This window comes from Augochlora pura, chromosome 7, assembly GCF_028453695.1.
Source record: "Augochlora pura isolate Apur16 chromosome 7, APUR_v2.2.1, whole genome shotgun sequence".
Taxonomy (NCBI): domain Eukaryota; kingdom Metazoa; phylum Arthropoda; class Insecta; order Hymenoptera; family Halictidae; genus Augochlora; species Augochlora pura.
In genome coordinates this window covers 9,124,455-9,140,578 of record NC_135778.1, presented here as the reverse complement: position 1 = coordinate 9,140,578, position 16,124 = coordinate 9,124,455, and the positions used below count along the sequence as shown (strand labels likewise).

General features: G+C 42.4%; 1 protein-coding gene across 2 annotated transcripts in view; it reads left to right on the top strand.

Moving 5' to 3' along the window:
* Positions 1-212: 212 nt before the first annotated feature.
* Positions 213-16,124, top strand: part of LOC144472334 (uncharacterized) — a 165,667-nt gene continuing 149,755 nt past the window's right edge. For both annotated transcript variants that reach the window (XM_078185315.1, XM_078185314.1), the window contains exon 1: positions 213-410. In XM_078185315.1, the coding sequence (XP_078041441.1) occupies positions 329-410 (82 nt within the window). In that variant the 5' untranslated portion in view covers positions 213-328. The remainder of the gene's footprint in view (positions 411-16,124) is intronic.

The following is a 16,124-nucleotide window of genomic DNA, read 5'->3' as shown; positions in this document are numbered from 1 at the left end:
GATGGACCCGGGGACCGATTGACACTCGTTTTGCCGTGGTTCCGTCCCTCTTCCCATCGGCCCTGTCCCGCCTCTCCCCTAATCCCCTCTGGTGCCCGTTGGTCCCTGTTGGTCCCCGTTGGTGCCGGGCCGGGCGGGGACCGCGTATGAAAGATTAATTCGCAAAACGGGAACGTTTTGCTGGCTGTTTGGGGCCTGCAGGGACGCTGGAAACGGTAAGAAAGGCACGAAGCCCTCGCCGCAGCAGGACAAAGCGGCGGACGCGGCATCAGCGGCAGCAGGAAGGAAGACCGCGGGTGGTGGTGCTCCAGGATCGGCCGGCAAGGAGATGGCCGAGGGTAATCAGTCGCCGCCGAAGGCGGAGGTCGACGACTCGCCGCTTCAACACGCCATGGATCGCAACAAGGAATGTGAGTACATTTACATTTTATTGCTTCCTTTTTGCGCCGCGCCGCGCCGCGCCGCACCGCGCGGATCCACTTTGCCCCGCGCGGTGCTCCGCTCTCTGCTCCGTGTCGTCGCGCTTTACGACCCTTAAACTGCCAACTACCGATCCGAGTTCTTTGTCCCGCGGAGACGAGGACGAGCACATACATTCTCGCGTGTTTTCGTCAACCCCCGGGCTCTCGACCGCGAGCCGCCGCGATTTTCTGGGATAAGAGCGCCTCGCTTTTTCGTCAACCTTCGCGAGTCTTCGATGCCAGATCGACGTTCTCGTCCTCCTCTCCGTTCTCTTCTTCATTCTCGTTACGATACGACCACCGTAACCGGGATTCGAGAGATTGTGTCGTTTCGGTGTCGATCGAGCGTCCGGCATCTCGGTTTTGCTTACTCCGCTCTCTGAGAGCGGATAATGAAGCGCAGTGGTGATTCTATGGCGAGAACGGGGGACCGCGGTAGGGTTTTAGCCTTATTTGCTGGCATTGCAGGCTGCGGTTCCACTACTTCTGCGGAGAATTTTTAGATCGGCGGAGAGCGGCGCGACGCGGTTTGCTGATTTTTTATTGTTATTGCTTGTGATGGAGAGGAAATGTTGTTGTAATTGGTGTGACGATTCTTCGAGCAATTGGGGGGGAAACGTGATATTATTATTATTTTATTTAAGAGTAATGTTTAATCTCTTGTCGTACCATTTTCTTGGTAGTTGAAGTAGATAGGAGTATTTCAGTAATTTAAAATGAAATTGTTATAATTTGTTAGATGGAGACAATTTTTATTTAGTCTGTGCCTTTTTATTTCTTTGAATATTTAACTCTTTGCACTATTTGCATTATTTTTGTTACCAAGAGCGACCAATTGTTTTAAGTGTTTTATTAGAAATTTACTTTAAAGGATAGTTTTTTAGTAATTTATTTTTAATAGAATTTTATTCCTAATTAAGAGCGAAGTAATATTTATAGTGAACAGATTATCGCTAAAAATTACCATTACGTGTTAGACTTGTTAAGGTACGGCAAGAGGTTAAGTCAATTAATACGTGATAATGACGACGACATCGTCATGTATTAATACCGTGACGTATGTACACAGTGATGTATGAATACCGTGACATATTGACATATATACTATATTAATACCGCGACGTATCTATACCGTGATGTATTAATAGCGTGACGTGTTAATATCGTGACGTATTTACAAGGTGATGTTTGAATACCGTGACGTATTGACATCACACTGTATTAATAGCGTGACGTATTAATATCATGACGTATTTACAACGTGATGTATTAATAGCATGACGTATTTATACCGTGATGTATTAATACCGTGATGCATTAATACCGCGACGTATCTATAGCGTGATGTATTAATAGCGTGACGTATTTACGACGTGGTGTATGAATACTGTGACGTATTGACATCATACTGTATTAATAGCGTGACGTATTAATATCGTCACATATTGATACCGTGACGTGTGAATACTATACTATATTAATATTGTGACATATTGATACCGTGACGTAGGATTACCATGATATATTATTATCGTGACGTATTAGCACCGTGACATATTTACACCATAATGTATAAACACCATGATGCATTTACACTATGATATATTTACCCATGACATATTTAACTATGACATATTTAACCATGAAATATTTAACCATGACATATCTAACCACGATATATTTAACCATGGCATATTTAATACCATACCATAACAAATGTCTTGAACAAGCAATTACTTCCTTTACAAACTACAAATTCAACTATTAAAAAGCGCATACTGCGAATCGAATGATTTTCCAATCGATCGCATGAAAGATCGATCCTCTGTCAAAAGATGTTCCACGGTAAGAAATAGGAACGAGAAGCTTCCCGTTGCATCGCGGGCACGTCCGCGCCCCCGATAAACGTCGCTCGATCTCGACACCGACTTCCATCGCGCACCGAGGAGGAAGTGTCGTTCTTCGACGACCGGAATAATCGATGAAAACGGCTAACGGTTCCGCAGGCAGCGGCGACGATCGCTTCCGATATCCGTGTGGAGCCTCTCTCTCTCTCTCTCTTTCTCTCTCTCTGTTATTATGCGAGTCGCTCGTGCGAAAGCTGCCCCGATGCCCCGTGCATCGACGACGCTTCCCATGCGGCTTCGCCGCGTTTCGTAATTCTGGAGAGCGGTATATTTATTTTTGAGGTGATTCTAGGATTTAGTAATTCTTGGATCGATCATTGATTCATGTTGTAAAGAAATTTATACTGTAAATTAACTATACTATAGATTTATATTATAAAAGAATTATACTATAGATATACTGTAAAGTGATTATACCATAGATTTATACTATGAAGTAATTATACTATAGATTTCCTACAATATAAATACAACTATAAATTCCTTTGTAATATAAATCTATAGTATAATCACTTTACAATACAAATTCCTTTATAATATAAATCTACAGTATAATCACTTTACAGTATAAATTCCTTTACGCACAAAACTATGGTATAATTCCTTTACAAAATAAATCTATATAATAATACATTTATAGCACAAATCTATAATATAATATATAGTGCATATATAGTGTAGTAATATATAATATAATATAATATAATATAATATAATATATAATGCATATAATGTGCTTGACAATCAACAAATTCGAAAACCGCACCGATAAGATTTAACCGACTTCAGTCACGGCTGCCTACAGCGAAACACGAAAACGATATTATTTATCGAAAACACCGATTCGTTCCTCGACCGCAATAAATAGGGGGGGGGGGGGGGCATAACGTGTACACTCGGGTTTCGAGTGCTGCCGATCCGAGGACGACAGATACTCGTGGTTGTCGCGGATCGGGACAAAGTTATACCGACCACCGGCGCGAGCAGGACGTAACATCGGTCCGGACATCGGTCCGGGCAACACCGTGGAACAACAATACAGCGGCGGGCGTGCAATAACTCATCGCGCGGGGACCGCGAGCCCCGGCCGCACGCAAGCAACAACAACACAAGGCCTCTATCCCGAAGCGCGCGCGCGCGCACGCGGGGGACAACGGCTGCCCGAAAATTGATTTCACCTCGGGCGAAAGGGGACCGAGGGACAGATAGCTTTTTACTCGGGGAACGTACGCGGTCCCCCGCGGCACGCGAACTCGCCCCGCGCTCTATGGGGCAATCGCGCGCCGAACGCGGCACAAAAAGACATTTTACGAAAGCATCGCTCGCTGCGAGACTGATTTTACCGATATTTAATTAGAGGTGAAGGGGTATAATGTTTCGTGACATTTTCTTTGACATATGAATAATGTTAGGTTATGTTATTTGGCATATGAATAATGTCAGAATTGTGTGGAATTAATTAAGCAAATTAATTATCTGGAATTAAATTACCATCTGTATACTATCAAAATTATTCGGAATTATAATTGTTGGTTAATGAGCACGTTGTTCTAACAAATTAAATGACAAGTGACAGAATAAGTTTACCTATTATGTATTTTTAAAATTACACTTTCGTGTCTCTGATATTTTATGGAATATATGAGATTTTTATTTCGTTTATTTTTTGTTACTATAATTAATATTATAATTATAGTGCAATGATGATTCTATAATTATGATATAATGCTTGTGAAAGAATACACAAAGAATATCCACAAATGTTACCTAATTAATTAATACTACTATATTATCAGCTAAATTATTTACAAGATTTTAATGATTGAAAGATCTAAATAAATTTAGACAAATTTTTAATAATAACAGCTTGAAAATATTTGAATCTAAAGAAAATATTTATACATTTATTTAAATTTGTTGAAGATCATAAATCAGGACACCATCACACAAAAACAGTAATTGCATAAATAGCATAGCATGATCAAGGCCTAAAAAAATAAACAAAGTACATATTGAAACTGTATAAAATTAAGAAATACCTTAGACATGCACGATTTCAGACACGATATGTTTTTTCCACCGCGTCTGTCGTGCGTCCGCCCCGCAGAGCGACGGCCGCGCGGACGATCCCGCTCGTATAATACGGTCGAGGCGGAGAGACGCGGACCGTCCCCTGCGGCGCGCGTTTGTTCCGCGTGTCCCCGGCTCCTCCACGAACCCACGAATCGCGCGGGTGTCTCGCGTGTAAACGCTTGCTAGATCGATTTGGCGGGATCGTTAAAACCGCGGGGATCGGGACATATACTGTCTTCGGATCGCAATTCTGTACAGTTTATCGGATCCCCTTTTGCTTCTTGCGACGGGCCGAGCGGCGGATTCCTCGACTTTCTTCCTGCGATGGACCGCCTCCCGTGAAGCCATTCGATCACGTGGCTTCGCCGACTTCGCCGAGTCTTTTTCGTTTCACGTGCACGCTTGCACTTTGCATGGAACTGCTTTAAATTCGATGTCAGTGGAGAGTTTGATGTAATTAACCCTTTGCGGTGTTGTTTAGGTTATACGTTTGGGAGTGGGGATTTATTTAGTTTATATATAGACATTTATACGTAGGTATTTAGTTTGTTTATGGATAGAGTTTTGTTTAGTTTATATATAGGTATTTATTTAGCTTATGGATAGAGCTTTATTTAGTTTATGGATAGGGCGTTGTTTAGTTTATATATAGGTATTTATTTAGTTTATATATAGGTACTTATTTAGTTTATACATATACATTTTTCTGGTTTATACACAGGTATATTTATACATAGGTGTCAGTTATATGTTTATAGATGTCGTGATTAATATTCCTAATTTTGTTGCGAACAACAATACGTAATATACAAGATTAATAAGGAAAAACAAAATTTATTTATTACTACTATTCAAGTTCAAATGCATCTAACCTAATAATGCGTTTTAATTTCATATAGCAATAAGAAGAATAAAAAAAATAAGTAAATAGCTTTGGTAGCTGAGAGGAAGCGCTGAGGTTTGTTAAATTGTAGTATCGCATTATTTAAATTTCTGAAGAATAGAAAAACATTCTCGCGACGGGTCGAAATCTGAAAAATTTGTTAACAGTGACACAATTTTTATTGGTAAACTGCAACTCTGATGCCTTTACAATAAACATGAATAAACTGAATGCAATACATTAAATATCTTTAGAGAGTTCATAAATATTGTTCTATGAATTGTAACTCGTTTAAATGATTGGAAACGAGAATTACTGTACATATAAGTGTCCTTCTAGAATTTACAATAATTACCGAAAATGTTTATTTGCCATAAATATCCACTTAATACAGTTATCAATTACAACTATTATCCCATTATTAAATTGTTTAATATAATTAAATTACCTTACTATTAAAATCTGTCAAAGATATTTCGCGTAATTTAAATAACTTTAAATAAAATAATTTCACGCCCAATCTCCTCACCAATGGCTCTATATCACAGCTAAAATTAAATACACCTAATTCATACATACAAACCTGTTACTCTGTCGATTTTCATCGAAATCGCTGTCAGAGACTTCTTAAACTTCTCTTGTTATCATCTCGAATACCTTGCTACCTAACTATACCGCGATCTTATAAACTGTACAGTCAGTTCTCTGACCAAACAGGAATATCAAGGAACATCGTCGAATCGGCTTCTCGCAGCAAGAGACCACTGCGTTAAGGGTTTAATCCGAGGGCCGAGAAGAGAGCGCGTGGTCAGGCACGCCGGCCGGAGCGAATTTTATCGATTCCGTGCCCACACGGGGCCCGAGCCACGGATCGACCTTAAATTACTCGGTCTCGAGAAACCTCGCGTCGAAGTCGAAGTCGTCTCGAAGTTTCGAGTCACACCCGGCCTCTGGCGTGCGGACACTGGGATAACGCTCTTGGACACGGCTCCAGCGAAAAAGAGGCGAGCGAGGGGGCGGCGCGAGAAGAGAAACGGCCGATTCGAGGGCGACGGGAGCAGAGAGAGAGAGAGAGAGAGAGAGAAGAGAGAAAATAAAAAAGAGAGACAGCAGAAGAGAGAGAAAGTAAAAACAGAGAAGAGAGAGACAGCAGAAGAGAGAAGAGAGAAAAGAGAGAGAGAGCAAAAGACAGAGAAGAGAGAAAAGCGAGAGAGCAAAAGACAGAGAAGAGCGGGAAGAGAGATCAAAGGGGGGGAGAGAGTAAAAGAGAGAGCTAAAGAGAGAAGAGAGCGAGAAAGAGCGATAAAGAGCGAGAGAGAGGGAAAAGCGAGAGAAGACGAGGGATACTCTCGGTATAGTCTCGAATCGGCCCGCACCCTTCTGCCGGCAGAATTTACGATTGTCCACGCGAAAGCGTAGGTAATCGTCGATGATATCACCGTTATAAATAGGCACGCCTCCTGTCTCCCGTATATTTATACCCGCACACAGAGCCGCGACACGGCGAGCACCTACCTGTCCGCACGAATATTCGCGCGTGTTCCCTCTCTCCGCTCTGTACCTCAACTTCGCCCCTTCTCTTCTCTCTCTCTCTCTTCCTCTCTATATCTCTCTCTATTTCTCTATCTTCTCATCTCTGTCCTCATCTTTCTCTATTTTTCTATTTCTCTATCTCTTTTTTTCTCCCTTCCTCCCTATCTCTTCGTCCTTCTCTTCCTTTCTCTCAATGTCTCTATCTTCTAACCCTTTGCAGTCGGAGCCATTTTAACTGGAAATGCAAAATATTTTTCCAGATTTACAGCGTTTCGATTTTATATAATCTGGTGCATTTTATGCACTATGGAATTGAATTTCGTAGCTGGTGCAACAGTTGACAGCTCTTAACAATTTGTTGAATATAAGTGAATTTGATAAAAATTATTTGGAAAACGTGACATAATCGCTTTTACCGGCGCCTTAGAGTCGCCACTCGACCGCAAAGGATTAATATCTCTCTCCTTCACTATTTCTCTATCTCTTCATATCTCTCTTTTCCTCTCTCTCTCTCTCTCTCTCTCTCTCTCTCTCTCTCTCTTCATCTCTCTATTTCTATCTGTCTTCCGTTCTCAAGTATCACACAGTCAAGGAGCGCGCGACAGTGTGCATCAGGCAAGGTGTGCGCGCGCGCGCGGCGCATACACAGGTGGGGCCCGGTCGCGGTTTTTCAGCTCGTCCACGCGCGGCATTACCAGCTGGATTGCAATGTCGGAATTACGGGGGCACCGGGGACGACGACGACGACGACGACGACGGCCCACGGAGGGTTTTCACGCGGGAAAAGCTCGTTCCGGGCGCATTCTCTAGCAGCCGGCGTGACCGTGGGTGAGATTCCCGTTGGCGGCGATGGAACGTGGCTGCGCGACCACGATAAGGACAATGGAAGGCCGTGGAGAATGAAAGTACGATAAGCCGGGCCGGGCCGGGCCTGGGTCCGTGGGTCCCGTCGGCTGCGCCGGGACACGAACCGACTTATGCCACTATACGCATATGTAGAATGGGAAGATTCGAGACTAACTTGCAAAAGTCGATAGTTGATAGATTTGGCAATTTTGTGTTGGATTGTAGAAGGATTGTGGAATGAAAAATTTGGAGTTGATAGGTTTTATAAGGAAGATTTTAAGTGGGTGGCTATGGGGTATCTGGAAAGGGTGGGGATAAAGTTACGTTACACAGAGTGACTTCTGTTAATGCTTGGGTATTTTATAAAATTATCGACTGCGGTAATGATTGTTATTATTTTAATAGGAATTTTAAATTTAAGTATCATAGATACATGCAAGCATTGAGACACATTTTATTTTCTTATTTTAGTGGACTTAAGTCACTTTCGAAATAGACTTCACTGAAAAGGTACAAGCTTTTAAAGGCACTTATGACGGTAGACTGCTAATTTGATGCATTAATACCAAAAATTCTTAAAACATAACCAAGTTAACTTTGTCAATTTTGTCGCTATTAGAAATTCAATTAAAATGAAACCAAAGCGCTGAACTATATATAATACCACTAAATACTTAGAGCAGAGATTGATAAAAATGACAAAACCCTCAGACAAATATCAGCAGAACTGATCAAACCTAAGAGTAAAAGAAAAATACCCATTTATACTAAAAATGACTATCTTCAATTTGAAATAATAATAACATCTGAAGAATTAAAAAATACCGTTTTACTAGCTTCACATAATTAAAATAATTATGGCACGAGACAAGACCTCGTAATTAGTATTTCTTTCAGTCATTATTGAATAATCATTTAGTAATCATTTAGAAATCATTTAATAATCATTAAGTAATAATTAAGCAATTATATATTAAGTATTTAATAATTAACATTTCACAATTAATACAGACAACGTTATTTAACAATCAAGCGACGAATTACCCTTTGAACACGCAAACGTTCCTCTCAGCCGCGTGTTCTCACCTCCCAAATCCTCGCGCATACCACGCGTACGTAAACATCGAACGGTCTATCGCCGTCGCCGCAGCTAATCGAACCTTAGTCCTCACACTTCCAAAAATTCCGGCAATCGACATAGTAATTAATCGTGACACGTTCAGGGAACCGTTTAATTGGTTTCCCATTCGTCGCCGACACTTTCCCCGTGTCCTCGACACGGGTCCCCGGCTAACGACATTAGGTAGAGCAGCCGAAAATCGTTCGGACAAGCATCGAGACGCCTCCTCGAATAGCGTGGCACCGTCTTCCGTTTCGTTAGAGAGACCCTCCGTATTAATCGCGGCCGGGCCAATTAGTCGTCGGCCATTACGAAATCCATTTCCCCGTTGCCGGTGGAAACGCGGCCGTCGCCGGCTGGGTTCTCCGTTCTGGCGGCGAGGCGTGTTCGATTTCCTTGGCGAGAGCGGTTACGAGCGAGAAGAGAGACCGGACAAAAACAGGCTCTCGCCGAGGCCCCTGTTGTAATGGAAAACGGGCCCCCGTCCGCCGTCGCGTGGGACGTTTCATTAATGAAGATGTCTCATTAAGCGTCCGAGAGAGCTCGAGGTTATCGGCTGTCCGCCGCCTGGAAACCAGGCCTTCGCCGGGCCGCGTCGGACAGCGTCGAACCCCGCCGCATAATTCCGACATAATTTTCCATTACGAAATCCGGCGCGCTACTCGCCGCGCGGTAATGAGTATATTTTCGGGGAGAGTCGTTGTCCCGCTTGTTGCCGCGGCCGATAATTACCCTCTCGCCGGTTATTAAGCCGGGGCGCCGCGTAACCGTCCGACTCGCGGCAAGAAACCGGGGGACCGTGCGGTACCGTGTTCGGGCCCTCGGTCTCGGTCTCGGGGCCCCTGACATTTAAGGAAATTTTAGAATACCTCGACGCGAACGGTTCCGCGTGCAGAAAGGCGCCGGGGAATCCGGGCGCCGCGCGCGGGCCCATCTCTCCGCGGAACCAGCCGGAATCCTGTTTTTTAAAGGGACGCGCCGCTGGAACGTGGGCCCGTGGAATGCCGGAATCGAGCGCGCGCGCGCGCGCGCGCGCGCCGGCCCGCTGCTGCTGCCGGTCCTCTAGGGAAATTAGAATCGGACGTTCTCGCCTTGTACTTTGTTCGCGATGGGGTTTTGGTTTTTTGTTGGATCGTGTGGGCGGAACGGACGGACAACTTCGTTATGTGTCAATCGCGAGGAGCAGGAACTGTAGCGATGTTTAGTCGTGTACTGAATTATCTGAATTAATTATAGATTTTATTGTTTTGTGGCGAATGTGTGTAGCTGAAATATAAAATCGTCAAAATTATATATTTCAGTATAGTATAATAGTTTAGTTGCGCTGTTTATAGTTTGTCGAGATAATTGAATGAAAGTATTGATTTTTATTTAACTTAAAATTATTGTGTTCTTATTGTTGTTTTATAGGATTTTTATTTTGTATAAATATTCGCAGTTTAGTTATAATTAATAGGAACAAGTTGTTGAATTTCTTTAGATAGTGTCACTGTTTTGTATTTGATCGAGGCATTTTTGTTATAAATGTATAAACTACGCTGTTTAATTATCAGATTGTAAAATATAATTCTAAACATAATAAAATATGGAAGTTTATGTTGCAAATAGCTTACAAATTAAAGATTTAATTTCACGTTAAATGCATGAGCAAGAACTATTGTCACTGCAGTCTTTGCTATTACATTTCCTATCCAAAACACGTTCATCATACAATATTTAAACAATTATAACTCAAAAGATGGCAATACTATCGAGACATAAAAATTTCAGTATACCATTTGAACATTCTAGAAGACCTTTATTAGACCTCGATACCTGTATTACAAGTACGTTAAATTAGTTATTAATCTTCACATCTTTCACAAAGAAAATATATGGGCCATTCCGACCCATATCACTATGACATCAAAGGGTTAATCTAATTTCTATTGTATTATCGAGATTGACACTATTTCTAGTCAGAGAATTTGTTAACACAACGATTTGGTATTTCTATGGGAAGTCGAAGTATGGCGGCCGAGAGACGATCGCGGCTCGAAGATCGGCGGGATAGCGCAAAGGGCCCCGGAGCTGGCCCAAAGTGGGTTAACTCCGTGGCCGAGTCAGGGCCGTCGTCTCGCGACCGTCCTCCCGTGAACAGCTCGCGGCCGGCAAGGCCGTAAAGGCCGGCTCGTAGCGGCGTCCCGCGCGTTTACGGCCGCGAAAGCCGAAAGTTACGATCCTGCTTTTCATTTATATAATTAATTTCACTGTAGCCGGGGCCCCGCGCTTTCGCCGGGCGAAAACCGAGGCGGCGGGCCCGGCGTCGCGTAGAAAAACGCCGGTTTTTCGTGTTCGAGGGGGACAGGTAATTGGACGCCGGATGGATTTTTCAGCGTGGCTGGCACCGGCTACGAGGAGGACCGTATAATTAAGTCCGGTAAAGGCGTACAGCGCGGGACAGCGCGCGGAAACGAGCGACTTTTAGCGCTTAGAGGAAAAAGCGCGAACGCGTGGAACGTGCCACGTTTCTTTCACTCCGACGACAAAGAAGACGGCGGGGATCGGGAAGAAACACCGATTGCACGGTCCCCGCTTTTTTCGCCATTTTTTATTGTTTCGCCACTTTTGACTGTTTTGCGCCTCTCTTGACCTTCGATTTAAGTACGATGTTGCGGGGCTTGAAAAAGTTCGAAGATACGCTGCACTAAATGCAATAAATAACAAGTAAAAAGTGCGAAGGCATATAAAGATACAAGTGCAAATAGTAATTAAAAAATGTGGATATAGATAGAGGTATAAATACTAATTAGAAAATGTAAATATAAGTACAAGTACAAATTTTAATAAAAAGTGCAAATATGAATACAAGTACAAATACTACTAAAAAATATAAATGCAAATACAAGTACGAATACTAATAAAAATGCAAATACAAGTACAAATGCTAATAAAAAGTGCAAATGCAAATTCAAACACAAATGTTGTATCTAATATATTATTAACTATCTTTTGCGAATTGGACTTTTCTTATAAGTCAAAATAAATGTCAGGCAAGATTCCAGGTGCTAAAAGAAAAGATAACTGTGTAAACAATTATATTTAACAATTATAAAAACGTAGAACCTTTATTTCGCATAATTGTAACATAAACCTAATATTAGAGCAATAAAAATTCACAAAACAGCAACTTGTCGCTTAATTCCCATTAAAAATTAAAAAAAGATAAATTCTCTCTAATTGTACCTTAACTTATAAATAAAAATGGAGAATTTGGTAATAGTATATACAATTATTCAACTCTCTCGGCTTATTTGTATAATTCTCGACAATCGACAAGTATAAAAACTCATCACGCTTCTTGTAATAATCGTTTTTCCTCCCTTCAAATTGTAATATTTTTACCTACAAAAAACACTTAAACAAAGTTACTACATTTCCACAAACAATACTAAAAATTATTATGTGTCGTAGAACTCCTTCAATTCCGTTGAATTCGTCAGCAAGAAACGGGAACACGGAAACTAGTTATGCAAAACGTATAATATAACCAGCTAAAATAAGCCGCCTAAATAAGAAAAACCTGGTCGAAAAGAAAAGCCCGTTCCCCTAAACGTTCTCAACACGCTTCGTACAAGCCGATAAAGAACGAATAACCGAGCAACGTTATAAAATGAGAGTCGGTTCCGCGGGCGCGCGTCATCGGGATGTTATTGCGGACGTCGTAAAACCAGCGGCCGCGAGAAATAAACGTTCCGCTTCATTTTCAGCCGTGTAAATAAGTGTGTAACGCCGTTAATCAACAGCACTCACGGAGCCACGAGATACTAAGTAAACGCGGAGGTTTCGATTTCAGTACCCGTTGAACTTGATTCCGCGTCGTCGCCGTCGGGTTTGGAAGCGGCGCGTAGGCAGAGTCGCGCCTATCCACTCGTCGAAGTCTCCGAATCTCCGGGAGGCTCGCGGCCGCGTCGACGCCTCGCCGCGCTCCTCTTTTTCGCCGATCCCTTCCCTTTAATGTTCGGTGATTTATGACGGCTGTACTCGGACATTTTGCTCGATTTTCACGGCGAACCGAGCGACGCGCCATCGAATTTCCTCGTTTTTCCGAGCGGCGACCGTTAATGAACCAGATAGCACGAGTCTCGCGGACGTATCGCGCGGCTGACCTATCGCCGAGTCTCGTCGACGCCCCGAGCAAAAGAGACGATTATGTGATTTTTTTTTTGTGTCGTGATCCGCCTCGATCTCCGCTCAATCTTCGCGCGAAGCTTTCTGCAAAATTACCGGAAAAATCGGAGAAATACAGTGATACTTTAATATCTCATTTCTGAATCATCAGAGATATCGCAATGAAACTTTCACGGTAAATTAACTAAAAATAACTGAAATATTTATACTATTATTTTTGTTATTCTATGAGGTGTTGTGCGTCGATTCGGTGTCATTTTTGAAAATCGGAGAAATACAGTGGTATTCTGTTATTTCTTTTCTGAATCACTAGAAATATCGCAATGAAACTTCCACAGAAAATGAACTAAAAGCAACTGAAACAATTACACTATTATTATTTTTTTAATTCTATAGATTGTCGAGCGTCGATTCGGCGTCATTTTTGAGCGGAATGTCGCCGCGGAATTCGCGATCCGGGCCCGCCGCGCCGAGCGGTGTCTCGAGGGCAGACTCCGCTCATAATCCCACACGTGTCGGGCATAAATTATTCGCGGCTCGATCGAATTCGCGGATCGAGAATAGTTCCGACAATCTCGTTTGCGTTCTATCTAATTTATCGCGTGTCGCGCGCGTGTACTCTCGAATTAACTCGGAACGCGGCGTCGCGGGGCCTTGCGAGCTCGCTAGCGAGATAACCAATCGGCCCGGGACTGGTCCACAATTCATACGATAGCGCGCGCAGGCCACGGCTGAAACCGCCGAGGGAAGAAAAATACAAGCGGCGAGCTGCACTGGTGATGTATGGCGTTGCGGCCGCGGTCTTTTCGATCGCGGCCGAGGAAATTGTTCGCGGCTTGTCGTTCCATCCTGTTGGCGTTTCTCGCGGTTTTCGGCGCTGTTTTTCGCGATTTTCGACGCTTTTTTACGTAGTTTTCTGCAATTTTCGACGCTGTTTTTCACGGTTTTCCTCGCCGTTTTCTGCAGTTTTCAACGCTGTTTTTCGCGATTTTCAACGCTATTTTTCGCGATTTTTAACGCTGTTTTCCACGGTTTTCGGCGGCTATTCCAACGCCTTTTATTTCTTACCGATGGACGATGCTATGACCGAATGATATGACTACTGTAATCTTTAAATATGTCGGTCTAACATATAATATATGACGTCTTGACGGTCAGGTGTTTTCTGATGCGCGCGGACCTTGTCTCGCTGTCTTTTGTTTTATTCCCCAGGCAGCACGCGCTTCGTAATTCGGCACGCACGCGAGTCACATCGGAATGCGTGCTCGTTGTACAGTCATTAATCAATTATTAAACTATATTTAGCACGTCTTTAATCATTGTGTTTATTCACAACGCGTCTTTAATTTGTTAGAAAATTATTTAACATATTAGAGAAATTGGATAGATGATGTAAAACTTTATTGTTAGTAATACATCGACGAAAATATTTTTGTTCTGATTGCTAGTTATTTATACAGACTGTCTAATGACATTTAGTAAAATTTATGTCAGTGTACAATTATATGATTAGTGTTTAGGATTTTTTCCAATAGTTAATATGATAGTAATAATGATAATAGTAATACAGTAATAGTGATAATAATAATTAGAAATAAGTAAAAATAACTAAATAATAAATAGTAATAATAATAATACAGTACTACAATACTTTAATAATAATAATAATACAATTTAAAAAGAGCTAAACATATACAAGAGAACTTATATTTCCAAGTTGCAAATTAATGGCTGCAACGGCTATTATTATTAAACTAATACGTGCTCCATCGAGCCTCAAATGCAGCCTACATTTTGCAGTCGATCTTCAACAGCTCAATTATAATTCGACGAAAAATTCCGCCGGAGAGAATCTAAATCAGGTCTAGGAATCGGCGCGTGGCGCAGCGGACCGCGTCAAGCCCGCGGTCCGCAGCGATTTCGCGATAGCGGTATACGTACACAGTTTAAAAGAGCGCTATATAGAGCTCGGTGTAGCAGCGCGGCGCTTTCCATCGTTTCGTAACATCGCATTTTGATAATATTCCGTGGATTTTTCACGCCCGGCCTCCTCGAGGGATCGATCCCCGGCGTCATACTTATAAATAAATCGCGCGCGTTATCGTTGCATATTCATACAACACATCGACGGTGCCCCGGGTACCCTTCGTGGGCGAACCGGATCGAGATATGTCGAATCGGAGACCGCGGCTGAAAGTATCGCATTGAAATCGCCGCATGCGCGCGCGAGCCCGCACGCCTATCGCGCGCGCGCGCGCTTCGCCGCGTAAAAAATCATGGCGACGTGGCCGAGCGAGCGCGTGCACTCTCGCGCGAAATCAGGAGGAAAAAGGGGAAAAAAAGTGGCGCACGCCTAGCGATGCCTGCGCGCGACGCCCACGCACGTAACACGGTGTTTTATAATGGGTCCGGCGACGAGCCACGTGCCGATCCGCGCCGACAATCGCGAGCCGGACGGCTTCCTCTTAGCACGACACGGTGCCGGCGCTGTTTTGACAATCGCTTCTTCCTGCGCGATTCAACCCGTTTCAGCCGAGCAATGACGATGAAGTGCTACTAAAATTGTTCTGTCGTGTTCCATAATAATATTTATATTTTTAGATTTTAATAATTGTTTAAAGTGAAACTGTTTATATGAGCCACAAGAATCAATTTTTATAAATTGGAAATACTAGAAGCTAGGATAATTAATTTAGATTTATAGTTAATATGGTTTCTATTGCAAAGGGCTAACCAGTTGGTTGTGTTTTAAGATAAACACTAAAATAAAGACAAAAGGAATCGTTATATAAATTATTTTATTATTGTCTAACACGTTTAATTGGGAACTTTTCATATATTTAATTTCACTAATATCATTAAAGGAAACTGACATAACTAATTTTGTAAATAACTAGTTAATAAAAATTATTTAGACAATCGTAATTTTCTTGCACGAAGACAAGCCGATAATTATTAAGAAACAAAGAACACGGGTCTCAAAGTATTACAACAATGCCAGAATCATTTTGTTAACAGTCGGAATCCGTGATTGTGGAATTTTCGTCGGTCGCACCTCGGAAAAAAGGGTTATAAAGCGACGGATTATCGCGTACCGAAATGAGAGACATAACTTGCTCGTTACACGACGA